Below are 21,588 nucleotides of genomic sequence, written 5' to 3'. Positions count from 1 at the left end.
CACACAGCAGCACTTAATGTGTGGTAGGAAAGAACTTTCAGGCTCCGATTCAGCTAGTTTGTTTAAGCATTGGCTGTACCTCTCATATGCATAACAAGAATAATATACTCTTCTGCATGTTAATGGGCACATTCTTACATGTTTTTCTGAATCAAGATCTTCAGCAAATAACAAATAGTATTGTTTATCTTTTAATTAAAATTCAAGCAAGAATTTGTCAAAATAATATGCTTGCTTATTTTAAAAGTTACAGTGATAATGCTTCTGTGTATGTTAATATGCAAAGAACATCATTGCAGTGCATGCAGATCACTGATTTTTGTTTTAGAACTTGTGCAGAACTTTTACATTAAATGAATGAAACAATAGAAACATGAAACTAGCAGCTTCCCATTTTCTTTTTCCTTTAATATGCTTAAAGATTTTTTGTCAATGCTATATAAGAAAGCACAATAAAATCAAATTTTGTCTTTTAACTTTTGTGGTATTTCACCCTAGATAAGCTTTAATGGCATCCCATAAATAACGTTAACAGAAGCCAGGCATTTTTATTAAAAGAAGTTTTAACAATTATGTTTGAAATCTCTTCACACAGTGCATTAAAATCTAATTATAATATTGTCCAATTGAAAATATAATGACAGAAAAAGTATTCATATAATTTCCTTCATTTACAAGGATATTTTTAGAAGATTTTTGTTAACTTTACATATGAATTTAGTTCAAGGAGAATATTTCTCTTCTAATGACAACTATTGACATATTTTACTTTGCGATATAGAAATTTATTATTGTAATAGGTTTTTCTTTTCCAAGTTTTATGTTCGAGTGGTATATTTATCATTCTAATTTACTGCATTCCACTCTTTCCTTTTGCAGACATCTGTTAGACAGATAGGAAAACCTTTTGCTTTTGCTTCTGTTGAAAGAAGTACCTTTGAAAGCTCTGTTATTTTTTTAACTTGTCTTGATGAGTTAACTGGAACTACAAAGTCTTTTTTATTTTTACCTTGCTCTTACTACTTTTTTCTGTAGACTTGATACAGGTTTACAAAAGTAGTCCTTTTTTACTTCTTTTTTTTTTTTTTTCTCTTGCATTACTCTATAATCTTCAACTGCTTTCTCATTGCAGCCAGTCTGTGAGCAATAGCTGGCAAACAGTGGCAAACCATGTGAAGACCACTCTCTACACCGTGAGAGGACTGCGCCCCAATACAATCTACCTGTTTATGGTGAGAGCTATCAATTCACAAGGTCTGAGTGATCCCAGCCCAATGTCAGATCCTGTCCGAACACAAGGTAATAGCAATTATTAAGGCTTATATGCTTGAGTTAAAATAGAAAGGAACTGAGAGTTGACCAATAGATTTGGACATTTTGTGTTAGCATGCTGACTGAAGGAATCAGGAATCCAGCTTAGCCAATATAGTCCAATGACTTCTGTATCAATCTTGAGCTCAGGAGAGATAGGTTAACTCCTCAGTGCCTTGGTACATTTTTAGTTTTGTTGCGGTTTAACCTGGCAGGCAGCTAATCACTACACATAATTTCATTCACTCTCCTCACCCCAGAGTGGGATAGGGAAGAGAATATTTTTTGTGGGAGAAAAAAAAAAAGTAAAAACACAGGCTGAGATAAAGACATAATAGCATAATAGGACAAATGTGCATAATAGGACAGAAAAGGAAGGAATAATAATAATAATAATAATAATAATAATAATAATAATAATAATAATAATAATAATATACACAGAGCAAGTGATGCACAATGCAATTGCTCACTGCCCACTGACTGATGCCCAGCCAGTCACCAAGCAGTGACCTCCCCAACCCACCTGGCCAATTCTATTTATTGTACAGCATGGTGCCATATGGTATGGGATGTCCCTTTGGCCAGCTTGGGTCAGCTGTCCTGGTTCTGTCCCCTCACAGCTTTTTGTGCAGCCCCAGCCTTCTTGCTATCAGGATAGCAAGAGAAGCTGAAAAGTCCTTGAATTGGTGTAAGCACTGCTCTGCAACAACTAAACCACCAGCATGTTATCAGCATTATTCTCATCCTAAAACCAAAACACAGCACCATGCCAGTTATTAGGAAGAAAATTAATTCTGTCCCAGCGGAAACCAGGACAAGTTTGCAGGTCACAGACAGCTGGTGTGCTCCTTGATTCACTGTTTCCATTAAAAGCCAAGTGAACTAAGCATCCCTCCTTTTTCTGATGTGTTATGAATAACATGTTCTCTTATGTTATATCCTCTGTCTTTAGTTCTTCTCCATCATCAAGTAGAGATATACTATCATAACAAGTGCTTAAACAGACAGACAGACATCATGTTTAACATTAGTTTTAATCACAAGAATTGCACAAAATATCCATAGTGTATCAATTAATCTGGTCCAACATTTGTGCAGCTGATTCATGTAAATTAAGGGATCTGCATGATAAAAATACTTTAAAGTTATTCAAAGAAAAGTATAGATCTTCTGTTTATAAATCTACATTTCTGAATTATTTAAATTCGTAATTCACTGAATAAACCAAGTTTCGGTTTATAAATAATAAACCAAAAGAGAAGGCTGAAGGGAAATCCCTTATTTGTTGGATGATGATATAATTGATAGCTGTGATCCTCCATTGCATGTGTGCAGAGGGTCTGATGACTGTAAATTCTATTCACATTACAGCCAGCTCTAACCAAGTGTAACTGCCATGAACAAATTTCTCTTCACAGCATGTTTTTTTTTTTGGCTTTGACAACATATTGCTTGAATACTTCATTCAAGAGTGTAGTTCTGCATTAAGCAGGTTGGAGTACAGGAATTAATCATTTTTTGAAATTGTAATTTTTTCAAGTCCAAAGTAATAGCTCCTCTCACAGTTAATTTACAATGAGATGATCTTTCCCTGTTTATGGAAGTTAGAAAAGTGTGTGTGGAGAGCCTGTGAACCCTGTGTCAGCCTTCAGCATGTGTAATTGGAATTGTGTCCTTTGTTGGTCCTAGGTGGAAAAAGATAAACAAATAGGGTGGTATTTCACACACATCCAGCTTCTCTCATCTAGTCTGTTCCTGAATAAATCTGTCCTTATTAGTTACATCCTTTAAATAATAATAACTGCTGTAAAAGGAAAAGAGAGCTGCTTTCTGAGAAGCTGAAGGAGTGAGTTGGAAGGGATTCTATGGCATGACTATCCATGGAGTATCACAAGTTTTCTTCTTTCTTACTCTCCCGTTATGATGAGGTGACTCACACTTTTCATTGCACCAGTCTTTAGTCTGCATAACTTATCACCTAGTTTAAAAAAAAAAAAAACAAAAAAAAAAAAAACAAAAAAAAAACACAAACAACTTTGGCATTTCAGTGTCAAGTGTAGACTTTTATCTGACATACTGACAAGCAATTTGATTTCAGCAAAAACATGTCTTTTAATTAGCTACAGCATGTGTTGCAGCTTCCATTTCCAGAACCTGTTTAGCAGTCAAGCACACTGAACCATGTACAGGATTTATAGCTTCTTTGGTAACCTCCAGTTTAATAGAATTAAATCATAAAATCAATTGAAAATTAACATAATGTTTTGATGTGATTTCTAATTATGCCTGAATTCAATTCAGGCTGACAGAAGAAGCTGACACACAGTAGAAAGCGTGTTCACTGTGGCCATTGAGGAAGAAAAAAAAAACAGATATAGCAATTCTATGTAATATTAATTTTCAACAGGTTCCTGTGGTAGCTTTAATATAAGCATTTGATTTCCTGGTATTATGCATAGCAAATACAAGTAATAGGAGTTTGTGGATATTTTTACTAGTGGACTACAAGTAGATAATCAGTCACTTTCAAAAGGCTTACCTTAAATTACTTGTATCATATAAGTATAGAGAAGTCAGTAATTAATCTGAGAAAATTTTTGAATGATTTTGTTTGTTTTTTCTTCACGTGTATGTGAGGTTGATCCAAAAAGAAGCAAAATGGTTTTGGCTAATGAATCTCATGAGAAAACTAAGCAGAATTCATAGATGGCTAAGCAGGCCTAGCCATGATCAGGTCTTTTTGAATATGATCTGTGCACGTGTTTCAAATTTGCCTTTTCTGGAAAAGTACAGATAATTTGAAGCATAAATAATCAGTATACATATATCTAACAGGCATGTCTATCTACGAATAAAAATTGACATAGTTAATAAGGTCATCAAGAACATCATTTTAAGGTCTTTGAAGGATCCATTAAATGTATCTGAAACTTCACTGGCTTCTAGAAAGCACCTTCATTTCTGTCTAAGGAAGAGGCAAGGCACAGGTTACCGTATTGTATTGTAAGTGATAGCTGTAGCTCAACATTCTCCTTTTGGTGCAACACAACAGAAAATGGTGATTTCTAGGAACTATCAATAAAAATACATGTGGTATTAATTCACATTGCACATTTCCTACTCCCCTTTCTGACACATACTTTATATTTGCTGCTCCTAGTTAGGAAAGGTAGTACAGCTTCCTTCATATTATCACAATGCACTAACTTAAATGCAGTCTTTAAAAACTAAGCACTAGGGCCAAATGTGGTGCTTGGAGATGGTTTTCATCATAGTTTTCCATGGACCTGTACTAATTGATCAAATCCCTTCTTGTTTTGACTAGAAGAAGTAATTTTCCTACCACTTTGAAAGAGTCTTTGGCATAATTTTGAAAAGATTTTTTTTAATGCCTTTTATAAGATCAAAATCAGATTGGCTTTTTATTTATTATTTTACTCATATTTGCACTAAATTTCATTATCTATTATTTGTGAAAGGAAATTTCATTTTGCAGAAGAAAATACTATTTTTAGTGCTTGCTTTCTTGTGTGCATAGTATATGGGGATGAGACATTTAGTGAAAATTTGGAAACATATAATGACTTAATGTCATGTATGGTCTAAGGAAAAAAAAAAAAAAAACAACTCTTAATATTCTTCAATTACACTAACCAGTTTGGTTGCAGACATCTGTGCAACATTACCGTTATCTGAACATTTTAGAAGTAGTAAATATCGCATCTCTCTCATCACTTAGCAAATCTGAGAAAACTGCCATCAAGTCCGAATACTCATTTAAGTATCTTTTTATTCCATGATTACCTAAGCAGCTACTTGGTATGTAGCATTTACTTGATACATTTTGGAGTCTGTGTTTAAACCTTAGAATTGTATTGTTTTAAAGATACATACTATATGAGAGTGTTTAAGTCAGGTCATGAAGCTATTCAGTCATTCTAATAAATGCCATATATGTTCTCTCATTAAAATAACACTTTCATGTGTGTTCTTGGCCTGGCAGATATCAGCCCACCAGCACAAGGTGTGGATCACAGGCAAGTTCAGAAAGAACTGGGAGACGTCATTGTACGACTACATAACCCTGTTGTGCTGACACCCACGACAGTTCAAGTCACCTGGACAGTAAGGCTTCTGTTATAACTACCATACGTTACTTTAATTTTGCCTATTTGTCCTTACAGTGCTTTTTTTTTTTTTTTTTTTCCCACTTCCATGAAAAACATGAAACACGTCTTTACTCTAGCATGAGTGCTCTGCTAGACTAACATCATCCAGGCATAGATGTGTTAACAATATGGTCTTAAAGGGAGCTAGGTTTCTGGCTAGAAAAATACTATAAAAAATGGATATGCTTAACAACATAATCCAAAGGGTAATTGATCTGTGGATTCATTACTGTGCACATCAAAAATAAAGTTAAATATCAACTTTAAATTGTTGCATAAAAAGCACTCTCCACTTCAAAGCATAGAACCTCTGACAACATCCTATCATTTGGTAACTCTAAAATGCAAAAACAGCTTCCTGTAGGGCATTTGTAGAAAATCCAGCAGCATGTAATGCTGATGCCTGATCCACTGGTAGTGTCTGGTATTCTAGCATATGCTTTACCACAAGTCAGTGGATATTCTTTCATTATAGAGGACCAGAATCTTTTTGGCAGTACTTAATGTTTCTATTTGAGGGGCTAAAGTACTGTGTAGAACTTCTAAGAAGTTAAGATATAAGTATTTGGCTTTCAAAATGCTATGTTTCTCTTCCAGAGGCTTGAAGGAAATGATCTGTTACCATATAAGGAGGTTGTCCCTAGGCATTCCACACCACAAATGAGTGCTTTGCTCTTGGGGCATCTGCTCTGGAGGAAGTAGAGTCATACGTGGAAGATAGAGACAAATAGTATTGCACTGCATATCACCAAAACAATTGTATTAGGTAGAATGAATTCTGCAAAAGAGATATTCATGATACTCAGGGCTTTTCTATTGCATGTAATATTGCTTAGAGGTTAATGTGTACAGGGGATTATACAATAGGAGATAAGTGTGGCAATAGATTGTGTATTATAGGGATTACTGTTGTTTTTGCACAACTCAGTCATATTTATCAGGGCTTATGCACCATCCTTGTTCTGACATATTTCAATGGTAAGGGGGCCAGATTAGAATAAATAAATAATTCTTGTCTTCCTTAGAAGATTATTTTGAATATCTGTTACTGCCTCTTGCCATTGATGATGTCAACACTCAGATTGCCTTTCTACAATGTTGTCTGTTTCAGCTAAATAACTCCAGGCTAGACAGACTTTCATGTTCAGGTGCCTTTGTAGCAAACGTTTTTTTGCCCAAGCAGATGGGTCAGTAGTTAAGAACGCTGAACATTAGCAGCCAGTAAACGTAAACCTGGATCATGTCTGTGTGGTGCTCTTTCAAGTACTTTACTGGGTGTTAGAGCTATCAGAAACACAATTTCATAGGCTTGCCACTGTTTATAAACAGAATTCAGTTTTATGCAGTGTGACCTCTTTCATTATATTATAATGAATGCTGTGAAAAGTCTCTTGGTGCCCCTACTGAACTACTAATGAGTAAAGAAAACATGGTAAGTTAAAGGTAAATCATTATGAATGTTATGGGTATCAGCTTATCTGAAAAATTCCTTAAAGCAGTGACCCTGTGCCACCTGACAAGTGTACAGGTCTCTGCAAAGATGTTTTAAAAGCGAAGAGAAGAAAAACACCAAAATAAATAAATAAATAAATAAATCTCTGGAACAGCTAATTAGAAGCTTTCCGGCAACCAGAACAAAAACAACTAGTTAACCGTAAGAAAACACCACTCTGTCCAAAGAATAAGATCCACACTATTAATTTAAAATGATTAAATAGTGTAGCTAACATACAGAAGGACAGAAGTATCATGAGTGTCATAAGACACTTTGTGCTGACCTTCTGCAATTCGAAGAGTGAATGCCAAGGAACTTCCTTTATTACTGAGTTTCTGGTGTCCTGATTCCCAGCAAAGTAACACCAATTTCCCTCTTCTTTCTGAGTTTTTTTTTGTGTTCCCTTTTTTTATCTATTATTTGAGTTTAAAATTTCAGAAATAGTTCTCTGCTTCTGTGTTGTAGTCTTAAAATGTTTTGAAATAAAATGCATATACATATGCACACATATTTTGTCTATTTTAAAAGAAGGTCACGTTTACAAAGTCAGTGTTAAAAAGGAGTGTCAGAAGTTAGATTGTCACTGTTGCATAAATTTATCTCTCGTGTGCGTAAGTATTAAAGTACAGCTGTAATTATCTGGTCACATACAGTATCTATTCTTCATGGAGCTATTCAACATTTCTTTTTATCTTCTTTATTCAATATGTGCTGCCAGGTCTTATTAAATTCATACCACTGAAAACTGGCATTGAATAAAAAATTATTAGTTTGTCTCACATGCTTATCTGTCATGCTTTCAACTGCAATATTTGGGTGTTTCACATATAATACCGAATTTATCATCACAGTGATAAAGGTGTCATTATCCTAACCTTACACATAGAAAGGTGAGGTGCAGAGATATTTATTCTATGTCAGATATGCCCACTGTTACCAAAGGCCTAATTTTAAATATCTGGCCTGATTTATTTTTATTTCTATCAAATACTTTTTGCATTGCCCCAGCATATTGTATACTCAAAGCACTTTCTTTAGCTAACCTCAACACTCTGCACCCAATGCTGCTCTCCTCAGTTTTCTCACACTGGGAATTAAACTAAGAGTTTAATTAGTCACCAAATGTGAGAAATTTCCTAGCATTATGGAAGAGCCCTGTGGCGTAATCAAGAATAAAATTCTTCAATGTGGCAAAATAATTGTTGCTTTGAAATCCCAATGCCTCAGGAATGTTGAGGCTACCAGGCAGAAGGCTAATGTATGTGCCGTTGTCTTTCAATTTGACATTGATTTTAAATGGATGTACTTCACTGGAAGTTTTAGTCAGGTTCTTTGTGTAGTCTTCCAGTGTATCATCACCCTTTGTCTTGTTTCTGTATGGAGCTAGTGCTGTTTGAATTTCCAGAGATTTCTGTGTGGTGGGTTAAACCCTGTAGGTATCACAGCTCCACCATGCTGCTCTCTCACTTCCTCTCATCAACAGAATAGAGGCAGAAAATATGAAAGAATAAAATAAAATAAAAAAAATAAAATAAAAAAAAAAAAAGCTCATGGGTTGAGATAAGGGCAGGGATCCATTTGGAAACAGCTGGAACTGTCTCTTACCTGACATGGAGCAGCTCCTGGACTCTGCTCACAGAGGCCACCCCTGCAGACCCCAGCTACCAAAACCTTGCCCTGTAAACCCAATACAATCAACCTGTACTAGTGAGTTCAACACAGTATGCCAGGTGTTCTGCCTGGATGGAGAATTGCCATGGGTATTGGAGCACAGTGGGAGCACAGTTTTACTTAGGATATATTGGAGGAGAAACTTATGTACCAAAGAGCATATTGTAAAGTGTCTTTAGGGTGCAGATTATCAGGTTTGCCTGAAAGCTGCCTATATTTGCAGCATAAGCTGCACTATGATTTTTTTTTTTTTTTCTTTTCCATTTTAAAACAATCAAATAGCCTAACAGAGTGATCTAATAGTCACTGAATGGGTCTCGTGTTCAGATGTGATATGTGCAGGTTTGAACTTCCATGGGAAAAGAGTTCCAACTTCTGCAGGAATGAGCTGTCATCAGTTTTATAGATACATCCCACACTCTGTATTCATCAAAAGTGAGGGAGAGGGATCAATTATTCCTGTAAGTTGCCTTAGAGCATTGGGTCAGCACTGAACAGAACCTACCTAGTAACTGCTCCCTTCTACCTTCTAAAGGAGCATTTGCATTTTCTGCCATCTGTCTTCTGAGGTAGAAAATGTATCTTGAGGTCAGCAACTGTTACAGCTCTTTTGAGGTGATATCACCAGGGCTTGTGCAAATCCTAGAGCTGGACAAATTTAGCAAGATTAGAAGTAGTCTGCAATACCAGTACTCAGCAGAAAAAAAGTTACAAAAAATAAATAAAAGCAACATAAAAAACAATAAAGGAGAGAAAGGAGAATAAATAGACATTATTACATTCTTTCATCAAATCACAGTGTCTGTTTCTGCAACTGTGGCGTGAATGTGTACCAAACCTACAGAATTAACTGATGCTTCACACAACTGAATACAGTTCTTTAATGCTAAGCGTGGTTTTAGTGGTCTGCTGTTGGACTGACATGTAACTACCACATAACTGAGGAAATGGTGAAGTCACAAGCTTTTATATTATGCATAAGATTGTGTGTATATGTAGACAAACATATATGTATACATACACTTATGTAAGCATACACATGCAAACATGTACATGTATGTATATGTATATACAGATACACGCATGCTTTTATAAATTTGTGTGTATATCTGTATGTGTATGTGAAATACAACTGTCGTTATGCACCTCCGACTAAATATATATACACCTCACATATATCTCTGGTTAATCTGTGTAATTATCCAAAAATAAGTTTTTACTAATCAGAAAACTCTGAACAAAAAGAAAAATCCACCTTGCTCAGGAAGCGAGGTGCCTCCCTGAGTGGCTTCTCAACAATCTGACCATAGGAGGAATGCTGGTTTTTTCAGATAAACTTTAGGTAGGTATGAAAGACAGCTTAGTATCCTCTCCTGATATTGAATACGACTGGATGTTTATAGAAAACATTAAAAATGCATTGCATTTTTTTTCTGAAGTACCCTCCCAGACCCCAAACAACTGAATTACTGTCAATAATCTGAAATCCAGACAGATCCTCCAGCTCTGCTGTAATCAGACTTGCAATTGAAAGCGCTGTGAAATTTGTGTGGGCCCCAAACTAACCTAGTTTATAGCAACCCTGTAATTGATGGCCTTGTTGTACTGCATTCTGTTTTCATATTGCTTGTATTGTTTAGCCTCTCTGGTAAGGAATTCAAAAACCTAGGGGAAATAGAGATGTATGAATAGTTTGAATATTACTTATGTGTAAGTAGATATGAAAGTGTGATAGACTTAAAATTAGTACAGTGTACAACAGGTGTACCAGAGTCAGTGTCAAGTAGCCCCAAATCCCGAATCCCAGACATTGGTAGTTGTTTCTCCAAGAAAGCTTTATGGAGCTTCAGGCCAGGGGTACATTTTTTTGCAAGTTAGTGCATGTGGTTTTGTTTGTACCACATCGTATAAAACAGTTTCCATACAATTTTTTTCTTGCAACACACAGTTACTGTTCAGTGTAATTCTAAATTTTCAGATCTTCTCTGCAAGACAGCAGTCAGTAGAGCTTAAAAGTGCAGCAAACACAAAATGGAAAGTTCTGAAAAAAGTTATGCTGTCTGTCAGCATAACTTCTAACACAGAAGTTGGGCAGGAATCAAACTTAGTGTTTGATTATTAAACGTCATAGCCTTATATTGTGATATAGGTTGAGAACCTGTACTCCAAAGTATATGAAATTGATATTCTTGCTGAATTTTCTAGTAAACATGAGGTTCATAAAGTCTTTATGTCGGTAAAACATTTAATTAATGAAAGTCAAACATGGATAAAAACAATTTACTCTGATTTACAGACTCCCTTCATCTGGAAACAGCTGCTTAATGTTCTTCCTAAAAACACAGCTTGATTCTTTCGGTATTAACAAGCTATTATTGTGAGTTATATCCCTCTTTCAGTGCATAAATTCACTTAAAGTGAATGTAGAGAAGTTTATAAAATGCAAGCTTAATGTTGTTGTAACATATGTTGCAAGGTTTTTAACAGTGACAGTTTTGATGAAAGACATTTCTGCTTTGCTCTCATAAATAAAGCTTTCTTCTTGCTTGCCCTGCTTTTTAATGTCTTAAGAATCTGGGTCCCCTCGGAATGACTCAATAAACTATAACAAGATTATAGCAAAAGCATAATAGACCCGGGTTTGTGTTTTCAGCCTTAAATTCATTTATTCTTAAGAGAAGTCAAACAAATGTATCTTTAATTCTGAAATACCCTTGAACTAGCAAACTGTCAAGATCAGAAATGGAATCTTACTTGTTGAGTCTTAGCCATAACACAGAAACTTACCAAACAGCTAGCCATATAGCCTTGATATTTGCACTGTGTTTTCTTTGGCTGTTTATTTGTCAGCAACAGAAGCAGCTAGTTTTGGTTTGGTTTTATCCATCATATTGTTTTGACCATTTTTTTCAGACAAAAATTCATGCAAATATCATCATAACTCAAATCTTTTCAAGTCTTTTTTTTTTTTCCAAGAGAAATAATGCATGCAACCCCTCCCAGATAAAACATATTTTGAGTTTTTCCTTCAAATAAAAGTCCTATTTCATAGCTATGATAAGTTAGAGTTTTAAACTTCTGTGTGTGATCCCAAGCTTGAATTGTGTTCGCCTAGCAACAATTAGGATATAAAACAAAAACAACATTCCATCTCCTTCTGATGGACTGAGTACATCACAACCGCAGGATGCAAAGAGAGTGGTTAGACAGTGAACACAAGGAACAGCACATATCCTTGGATGTTGTTTTCTCTGCATCTGTCTTATGTTTATTTTAGTTTCCTGAGTATCTCATGAAAAGATGAGCTGTAAGCCAAGTAATGGACAAACTGAAAGCATATAGGGCATCTTCAAAGACTTGTCCTTTTCTGAAAAGAATTTGTTTTTCTTTTCTTCTCATATTTCAGCACATCAGTAGCCAAGATGTCCTTAATAGGTTTACATGCAGTAAGCGTTATGCCAAAGTTGTCTTTTTAAGATTTGTTGCAGAAGTGAGAGCTTGTTTTATGATTTAAGATAGTATTTGTCATGACATGTTTAAAAGTAAAATAGAAAGAAATGTTCTACAAGTAACATGAGAAAAATGTTCCTTTAGAGATGATTAATAAAGAGTGACTTACAAGAAGGCAGTTCAATTTTTTTAATTCAGCAGTGCAAACAATTGTTAATTTTTTCTTTCTCATGAGGACAAAGTATTCTAGGCAATTTTTTTTGTTTGTTTGCTTCTTTGTTTTCAAGAGGTTTGATCACTTTAATATGTTTATTGACACATTATTTAATGCCATGTCTAGGTTGACCGCCAATCGCAGTTTATTCAGGGCTACCGAGTAATGTATCGCCAAACGTCTGGCCTACCGTCTCCAGCTGTGTGGCAGAATTTAGAGGTCAAAGTCCCAACAGAGCGCAGTGCTGTTCTAGTCAACCTCAAAAAAGGGGTCACTTATGAAATTAAAGTTCGTCCTTATTTCAATGAATTCCAAGGAATGGACAGTGAATCAAAGTCTGCTCGTACCACGGAGGAAGGTTAGTAAAATGGTCAGAAATCATTTTAGGTATTGTATGTATGCTTCTGTTCAGCTGTATTTCTTTCACATGATTTCTTTTTGTTAAATACAGGTTTGGCATTAGAATTCAACCTCATATTTGGGTTTGTGCTATAAATGTTCCAGGAGAAAGCATTTGGCCAGTCCTATATTTTTCTGGCTTCTATCTCCTCATTATGTACAAGTAGCTTTGAGTCTTCCAAAAAGTGTGCACAGCAGCACTCTTTTATAAACCATCCTTGCTGTAATTACAGACTTGGGTTTGCACTTTGAAAATAAAACTAATAAATTAAACCTTTTGCAGATGAGTGTTTGAGACACATCTTTCTGAAAGGGCAGTACTGTTAAATGTAGATCAACAATTTGGTTAGGAAATGGAGACTAGTGAAGGAAAGATATTTTGCTAGTCTGAAGGATAGCCCAGTCTCAAGGGCATGCACTCCATTTTGCTAGCTGTTCATGAAATTGCCCTATTAGTTATTTGGAGAGTTTTCTTAAGAACCATTTAGGTGTAGGTAAAACATGCAGCGTGTAGACATAGTGAACATTTTATACTACTGAAATGCATAAGTATTCATTTCTATAGCATGTAGTATATAGTCTTGCGTAAACATATGCACTTCAGGACTGGTTTTTTTTTTTTTTTTTATATATAATTATTATTAAAAAATAAAGGGAATGAGGTAAGATATGTCATTTTTATCCTATTCTCTTGATATAGAACAAACAAACTTATCTATCTAATGCAACCTGTGCCTGGAGAATCTGAGCCATTATCAACAGCTCTTCTATAGAAGCTGAAAGATGTAAAAGTGAGGCTTCATCTTCATGCTTTGTATCATTGATTTCTTTCAAAGCATAGGAAAGAAACCGATGCTTTATCTATACTTCATACCAGTGAAGTTTTAAAATGCTCATATGGTTTTTGTGCATTTTGAGTGTAATCTTTCCATCCTACTGAAGATGCATCTTAATCACTTACAGTAGTCTCCTGAGGTTTAATTTAATGCTGATTGCCAAGTACATTTTAATTCTAGAAAGGACTCACTTATTACTCACTTTTCTCTGTAATTTGTTATGATTATTGCCAAATAAATAAATAATCCGGAAGATAGCTTGGTTGCTGCCCTACTTTATAGATGAGGAAATTCAGTGTCCTGCAGCATGTAGGAAGGCATTGTTCAAGCCAGATTTAGAATTTGTGACCTCCTGGTTTCCATTTCTTTGCTCAGGTTATAAAGCCTAAACCAGTCAGTTAAGAATAAGTTTGTAACAGTTTAAACAAAGCTGAAAATGTTTTTCCAGAGTTAAAGCATAGGATACCCCCCTCACTAGCAGATGTGCTTTTTGTCCATTTTCACTTGATTTTTGTTGTTTATTCAGTTCATCTAACTGCCTCCTGCTAAAGGTAAGAACTAATGAAAAAGAGATTTCTATTTCTATAAAATAAATGAAGAATTAAATTTTCTTGTATAAACCTCATCACCCACAGAGTCTGTCAAGTAATTTCTTACTTTAAATGCCACTTTCTTTGTGTGAAATAATTTTCCACATAGTGAAGATTTTTAGAACTTTTATTTCCTACAGTTATGTATAATTCACAACCTAGGATTTGCCTGACAGATTAATATAACCTTCAAGGAACCTATTTACAAGTGTCTCTTTCAAAAAAGTGACCTGTAACTCACAGTGTTATGACCAGTCTATTGTCAGCCCCTGTAAATAATTCTTCCTCTTGCTTGGGTGATAAAGTTAAGTAGTTCCATGAGAAAGTTAAAAAGTTTATTAAATGCAGTTCTACAGATATTGCCTTTAACTCCCCACATTATCTTTTTAATTATATTGGTGTTCATATATTTCAAAAATACCATCAACTAAATGTTTAATGACTGAGGTTTGCTTCTCATCCAATAAAGATAAATGGCAGTCTATTTAAAGATGTCACACTTGCTGTGTAGTTTGTGATTCCATTTCGAAAATGAGCTTTTCTAGACTTGACTTTTTTAAAATGTCAGTTATACTATTTTTAGAAAATAATTTGGAAGAGTTGGAAGTTTTTTGCAAGATCAAAATGAATAGCCCTGGTAAAGGCAAAGTACAGCCAAGGGGTAGTGGCAGCTTTCTGCTGGATTAAATTTTACATGCAGTGTTACTTCTGAGGCCTACCTCTAAAAATCAATTTTGCTGCAGTTAGGCTTTTCCTCTGGATCAGACATTTGTCACAGTTCAGTATCCATTCATCTCCTACCTCTTTGGCCTTGTGAAAGTAACAAATGGAATTCTGTTTGGCTGCGTCTGGAAAAGATGAGCAGCGATTTGGGTTCTTTCATATCTGTAAGAAGAAGCTGAGCACTGGAATAATTGACCTGTCAAGAAGCAGGCAAGGTGTTCTCCACAAGCCAGCAGCAAGGGAAATGAGAAAACGGCTTTAAAAATGTTATTTTTCAATGTGGTCTATTTAATAACTGCAGCAGTGTCAGACAAGTGGCTTAATTTATATCATGGTGCCAGCTTAGAGTGATATTATCATAGAAAGAGGAAGCAAAAGTGTTATATACATATGTGTGCCTCCACATACAAAGAAAGAGCTAAATAGAATTTGTTCATTTTCACTTCTTTCATCCTTGCTCTAAAGACAGATGATATTTCTTTTGCTTATATCCACTATTTTAAATCTTCTAGAATAACTTTGTGGAGTGGTATTTGTTCTGCATATTGTTTGTCACCACAAAAATACGACAGTTGGTAATGGAGGTCGCCTTAGTTTTTATCAGTTGCTGTCTTGCAACTGATATCAATTCCTGCTTGCCTTAGTGCAGCTCTTAAAGTGATACTTTCAGCCACATTCATCAGTTGTGGTTTTAATTTTGCTTCAAACTTAGCATGTATCCTCCAAAACAAATAGAAACCACACACTGGTAGAATGTTAGCTAGAATATTCATGCAGTTTAAATGCAAAGACAAATCATTACAGTGTGCTTTTCTTTACATTTAAAGTAAGGTATTCATTTTACATATACCTCTTTCTCTCTCTGTCTTCCTAAGTACGTGTATATAAGAAATTATATTTCTGAATGTCCTCTGTAAAGATGAGAGTAAATACATATCAGCAAGATGTTCCACTGTAATTAAAAAAATAAATGAATTATAGTGTTGTTTTGCTATTTTTGTTTATTATTTTCATGTAAAATGTTCTAATTAATATTGTGCACACATTTGTTCATGGTTTGTTGTTGCTGAATATCTTTAAGGTATTTTAAAAGTGTTTGTTTTTTTTGTTTGTTACTCTTTGCCTAATTATTTCACTTGCCATAAAATTCACAATGCAACTTTAACTTCACCAATTTCATGCTTTGCACAATGGCAAGGAGTCACCTGTCCATGTTTTGCTTGAGCTAGCTAAAAGTCAAATTGTCTACAACAGAGCTCCATTTCTTCTTGCCAGAACTCTGTTTCTAACTAGCACTATTTGCTTTGCCATTGAACCTGCATCTGAAAATGTTGTTGTCAATATGTGCAGCCTCAAAAGAGTCATGCCTGTGTCATTTTTCTCCAGAATATTTGTTCTTATGTAATCTTGTATAGTTCCTCCTCCCCACCTCTGATACCATAGTTTTAAATTGTATAATTATTGCAACAAGATACTCCTGCCCTTCAGGGTTACCAGAGATTTGAGCTCAGCTCCTTGAGCCTGTGCCAGGTCAAGTACTGAGAACCATCCAAAGTGGGAACATAGCCAGTCTCAAAGAGAAAAGAAATAAGGAAAACTGGAAAGACTCAGGAAAGTCTAGTATTCTTGATATCTGTGGCTGCAGTTGTGTTAAACCTGCCAGACAGTAATACAAAGATGCCAGTGACTTTTTTTCTTTTCAGAAAAGTATGGTCCAAAAACGTTCACATATTCAGGAGCATCTATTAAAGATAAGACTAGAGTGCCCTCAGAATGTAGCAGTTAAGAGTCTTCTCTGGATAGGAAAACTTAAGACTAGGGAACTAGAGTTGGGGAGCCACACAACATGAGGTGCCTAAAACCAGAGGACTATTTAAATTTGAAGTTGAGATGGGGAGAGTGGAAAATATTTTAGGTTCTGATAAAAGGTCTACTGTTATTCTTCAACACAAGCTTCCATATTTCATATTGAATACATTAAGTTTGTATTAAAGGTGGTGACAAATTCATGGGAGAAAAATTCTGTAGTTATTAAATAAAATGTCACCATGGAACAGGAAGTCTCTGAGCAACAGGCCACAAGGAGTTGCAAAACTCTCCTGGAGAACTATCATTATATGCTTACTATATTAGTCCACACTTTCCTGGCATTTTTCTGTTATGTTATGTTGTGTTTGTTTGTTTGTTTTGAAGACTGGGTAAATGGACCTGGATAGATAGACTAGATGGATCATAGGACCAAGTCAGTGCAGATGTTGTTATTATTTCCCTCCCAGGGACATACTGTGATATGACACACTCAACTTTGGTGACAGCTTGTCACTGCAGTGGAGTTTCAGTGCTTGCTTCAAAGTAAGGGGGGAGAGAGTGAAGCTGAAGAAGTTTTAATATCTTGGACTGGCCGAGGAGGGACATGTGCCTTTGCTGTGGCATACCTATGGTGGGAGAGCCCCCGCGTGGATGCAGCAGATGCTCACAGAGGGGACATTTTAATCCCTATCAGACTTGCAACACCGCTTTCTAAACATGTCCTAAGCCAACAAAAGCACCCTGCTGTTGGTATAGCTGCAAGAAGGGCTTTGCTAGCATACCTCTGATCACTAACAGCTATGAATTTTTTTTTTCACACTTCTAGCAAGTGAGTGTAGTGGGGCTGACAAACAATTGCCTGACAGATACGGCCTTGATGTGCAGTGGCCACTGTGAATGGTTGAATTGTATGGGACTCAGGAGAAAGAAAGATTTGCCTGGGGAAAAGAGGACATAAGTATATATCTGACCTAATTCACCATCTCCCTAGTTCACTGGCGTTTGGTGTAAAACCCCAGTTTAACCCTTTTCTGCCTAGAACTGAAAAGCTTTATGCTTAAATGCTTTATGTTGAGTTAATGTCCTCTTGGAGTACAAAAAAAAAAAAAAAAAGTAAACAAAAATTCTTAAACTTCTGCTCACAATAGTGTTAGATGACATCAGGTAAAAACAGTCAAAGGACTCTTCAGGGCAGGTGATGCAGTCTCACATTATGACTTAGTTGACATATACATAGCTAATCATGTATTATGGAAAACAAATGAGAGTGTGAGAATAATTCTAATGCAAGTTTAAGAAATGCTAAATCTAAATAAAAGAGGAATGATCTGTATTGACTCTCCATTGCCACAAATTCTGTATTTTCATTCAGTGCAATGCTTCTCTTCAGAAAGGCATTATTCAAAATTGTCAGTGCCTAACAAAATGTGCATACCTACACCTGCAGGCAGTGTGAACTGTATGTATTCTCTTCTTGCACTTACACAGATTCAGCAAAATTTGCGCTCTAGGAAATGTATTAATGTCTTGCTTCTGTTTGTTCCTTCTGTTTGGTGCAGCTCCAAGTGCCCCTCCTCAATCTGTTACTGTCCTGACAGTTGGAAACCACAACAGCACAAGCATCAGCATCTCCTGGGATCCTCCCCCTCCAGATCACCAAAATGGAGTCATCCAGGAGTACAAGGTAGAAAGGATCTGTACTGAGAGGGATGTGTGTTTAAGGAAAAAGCCTGTTTGAATTAGAGAACAACAGCACTGTTTATAGATTTAGATTCTGACAGCATTTATTGCCACCCATATAATTATATGGAGAAAGAGGACTGAGTGCTTATGGATTTTTATTTATTTATTTATTTTTAATTTAAGCAGCACTACTATTACATTAAAAGCAAAAATAACATGAGCTAGATCTGGAAAAGAGTTGTAGATGGCAGATAGCTTACAGAGCCTTTATTTCTTCCTTTTCCCTGCTGTGGAAAGAGAATGGTTGTTTTTTATTATTATTTTTTTATTATTATTTATTTTTTATTTTTACTTAGGGGTTATCTACGCCCAGGACAGGTGGTGGAGCCTTTTTCTTAGAGTGTCTTCACTCTGGCATGAAAACTGGCAGGAAAGATACTGCTCCTTTCCACTGCAAACATGCTAATGTTGACACTTCAAGGTCAAAGTCAAGGACTATGGCTCTGGGAGAATAGAAGTCTTCTTCCAATGACTATCACTGTCAAGATTCAAAACTTAAAGTGCTAGGTTGTTTGCTCTGAGGAACAGGTTGTATATGCAGTTTGTTACTTGGCTGCTTCCTGCATTGGCTGTCTCCTCTCCTCCTTTGTCACTATGATGTCTCAAATTATCCATTGCTTATTTATCACCTTACATTTTGTAATGGTCTGTAATTCCTCATTAGGCTCGCTTTTGCACAAGTGTTTTTCACAACATGGAAACATTGCAGTGTGTTATTGGTGGTGCTGGGGAATGCTATGGAGAAAATGATCAAGCTAGGTTCAGCATTGTCACAGGCTTACAACTGTGGAACACACAGTTTGGTAAATATATTCATGTTGGCAGGCTTGTATATCCAATGTGAAATTTTTAATTGAAATAGAGCAGGGTGGCTTCCTTGACAATCCTGCAAAGGGTAGAAATATTAGCTTTTTGAGATGCAGGTGATTGTTTTACATAGGAGGATATAATGTACTCTTCCTGATGTATCTTGAGGGAACACAGCATAAAGAAGGGAGAAACTGCTTAGCTTTTAAATCAACTAATGTTTCAACATCTTATAGCTTATCATTTGGTCTGAGGGATGCAGTAAATGCTCACAGTATTTATGTTTAGCTTAGCATTTCTTTTGTTTTGCTTTTAGTCAATATTAAGATTTATTAATCCCAATATTCTATTGATCTCATTTTCATATCAATTAATAATTATCTTTTGCCTTAATTCATCTTGATACTGACTCCACTATAAGTCAATATTAACTATCAAGGGCTTTCAGACAAACAAGTAAAACGATCTTAAACCACAAAATATGTTGATATGAAACGAAGTTGGATGATGGTTAGTAAAACCCACATTCCATGTGAATGCTCAAGCATATAGGCTGTGTATAAAAATGGCTGGAGTCACTACCTATTACATCCCTTCTGTGTTAGATTAGGTGGGTGCTTAATTAGTGTGCTGGCTATGGTGAATCTAATGCAAAGAGTCTAACATTTCCTTTAGTATAAAATGGCTACTGAGGTTTCACAGGACATTTACTAACAAATTGAATGTAGGTCTGTTGATTCCAGTTCAATCATGAGAATGCCTGTAAATTCATTTATGAATTCAATACCTTTAATTAGGAGCATCTCATAGCTGCTATGACCTAAGACCAGGACAGACAAGGACTGAAAGAATGAATTGCAATAGTCTCTCACCCTAATGCATTCAGCCCTGCAAATAAGATCCACATGAGCTTAGGAGAATTCGAGTTTCTTTTGTCCTCCAAGTATTCTCAATACTTCAGAGAAAAGAGATGAGGTTTGACAAAAAACTGAGAAGGGTCAAAAATAAGGGTAAAAAAATAACGATTTTTATAATTTTTATAATGATGCTTAGACGCATCAGTTGGTTGCTGATAGTGGTTCCACCAGCAGTGCTTTCTTCTGCGATTATAATTATGTAGTGTACATATGATACCTTTATGCATTGATTTTCTTGAGTGAAGTGGTAGCAAATGCTTTCTTTAATAATATACAAGCAGTATGTGGAGATAACATTAACTGAAGAATCCCTTTTTCCTGTTCTCAGGAAAAGCCTATGGCTGAATGCAAGAGATAGAACATCACTCTGAAATGATACACAATTCTCATAAAAAATGTGAATTCATATTAGAAATTATTTTGTTATATTTGTTTAATTAGAAAATAATTGAGTCAGGAACTGTTTTCTGAAAAATATAGATAATCACAACAGTGACAATAAAAGGTTGTTTTTTACTTACTTCACTTTAGAAATTTCATGTCCCCCTGTTTTGTAGCAAAATGAAGTTGAAATTTTGTAAGTTTTTTTTTTAGTCTTTAGTACTTTACAATGCATTCTATTAGTTGTTTTCCTTTTGCTGCTGGAAAGTAAGGATGAATAAAACTGATTTTTTTTAAGGAAAGATCTGCCAGTAATCATACAGCTGAACAAGATTTCAATTAATGTATAAAGCATCTTTTTCATTCAGATGATTCTGTTCTGTGCTTCCAAGTGTACCATGGAACTGCACTCCTTTGAGAGTCAGAGACCAGAGCAGTGTTTGTAAACAGTCTTTGCAGCTTACTTGATTTTATGCTAATCTGGGTTAGTTTCCTGAGCTAAAGCATCCCCATTCCAGCTGCTCCTGGATAGTAGCATTGTTTAAAAGTCCAAAGTACAAAATAGTGATTGTTATGCAATACTTTGATATGTCATATCTATGAGCTATTGTTTATGAGTATGAAGAAGGTCATATTTTTTAACACCTCAACTTTTGTCCCAGATTTGGTGCCTAGGTAATGAGACTCGATTTCATATCAACAAAACAGTAGATGCAGCCATTCGGTCTGTAGTAATAGGTGGCCTATACCCAGGTATTCAGTACCGTGTGGAAGTTGCTGCAAGCACCAGTGCAGGTGTGGGAGTAAAAAGTGAGCCACAACCCATAATAATTGGTAAGTAAATTGTCTATTCTGTTGTTTTGTTTTATTTGTTTGTTTGTTTTGACTTTCAGAAATGCTCTCATAAATCACTTTTGGAAACAAAAATCCATGGAGCAGAAGGCAACATTTAAATTGAGCTAGGTGGTTAGCTTTTAACATCCCACTGCCTGTTGATGTTTTGTCTTGATTTGTGCAGATTTCACACAGCCAGTACTGAGAACTAGTTCTTTCTTTGCTGAGACATTATA

At 35.6% G+C, this 21,588-nt stretch overlaps 1 protein-coding gene across 14 annotated transcripts in view; it reads left to right on the top strand.

The window, feature by feature from the left end:
• The window catches only part of ROBO2 (roundabout guidance receptor 2), a 467,458-nt gene that overhangs the window by 373,606 nt on the left and 72,264 nt on the right, over positions 1-21,588 (top strand). For all 14 annotated transcript variants that reach the window (XM_072025826.1, XM_072025824.1, XM_072025792.1 and 11 more), the window contains 5 exons: positions 1,133-1,299; positions 5,318-5,439; positions 12,440-12,671; positions 18,230-18,354; positions 21,181-21,352. In XM_072025826.1, coding sequence (XP_071881927.1) covers positions 1,133-1,299; positions 5,318-5,439; positions 12,440-12,671; positions 18,230-18,354; positions 21,181-21,352 — 818 coding nt within the window. The remainder of the gene's footprint in view (positions 1-1,132; positions 1,300-5,317; positions 5,440-12,439; positions 12,672-18,229; positions 18,355-21,180; positions 21,353-21,588) is intronic.

This window comes from Anas platyrhynchos, chromosome 1 (assembly GCF_047663525.1).
Source record: "Anas platyrhynchos isolate ZD024472 breed Pekin duck chromosome 1, IASCAAS_PekinDuck_T2T, whole genome shotgun sequence".
Lineage (NCBI taxonomy): Eukaryota > Metazoa > Chordata > Aves > Anseriformes > Anatidae > Anas > Anas platyrhynchos.
This window is presented reverse-complemented; position numbering and strand designations above follow the sequence as displayed.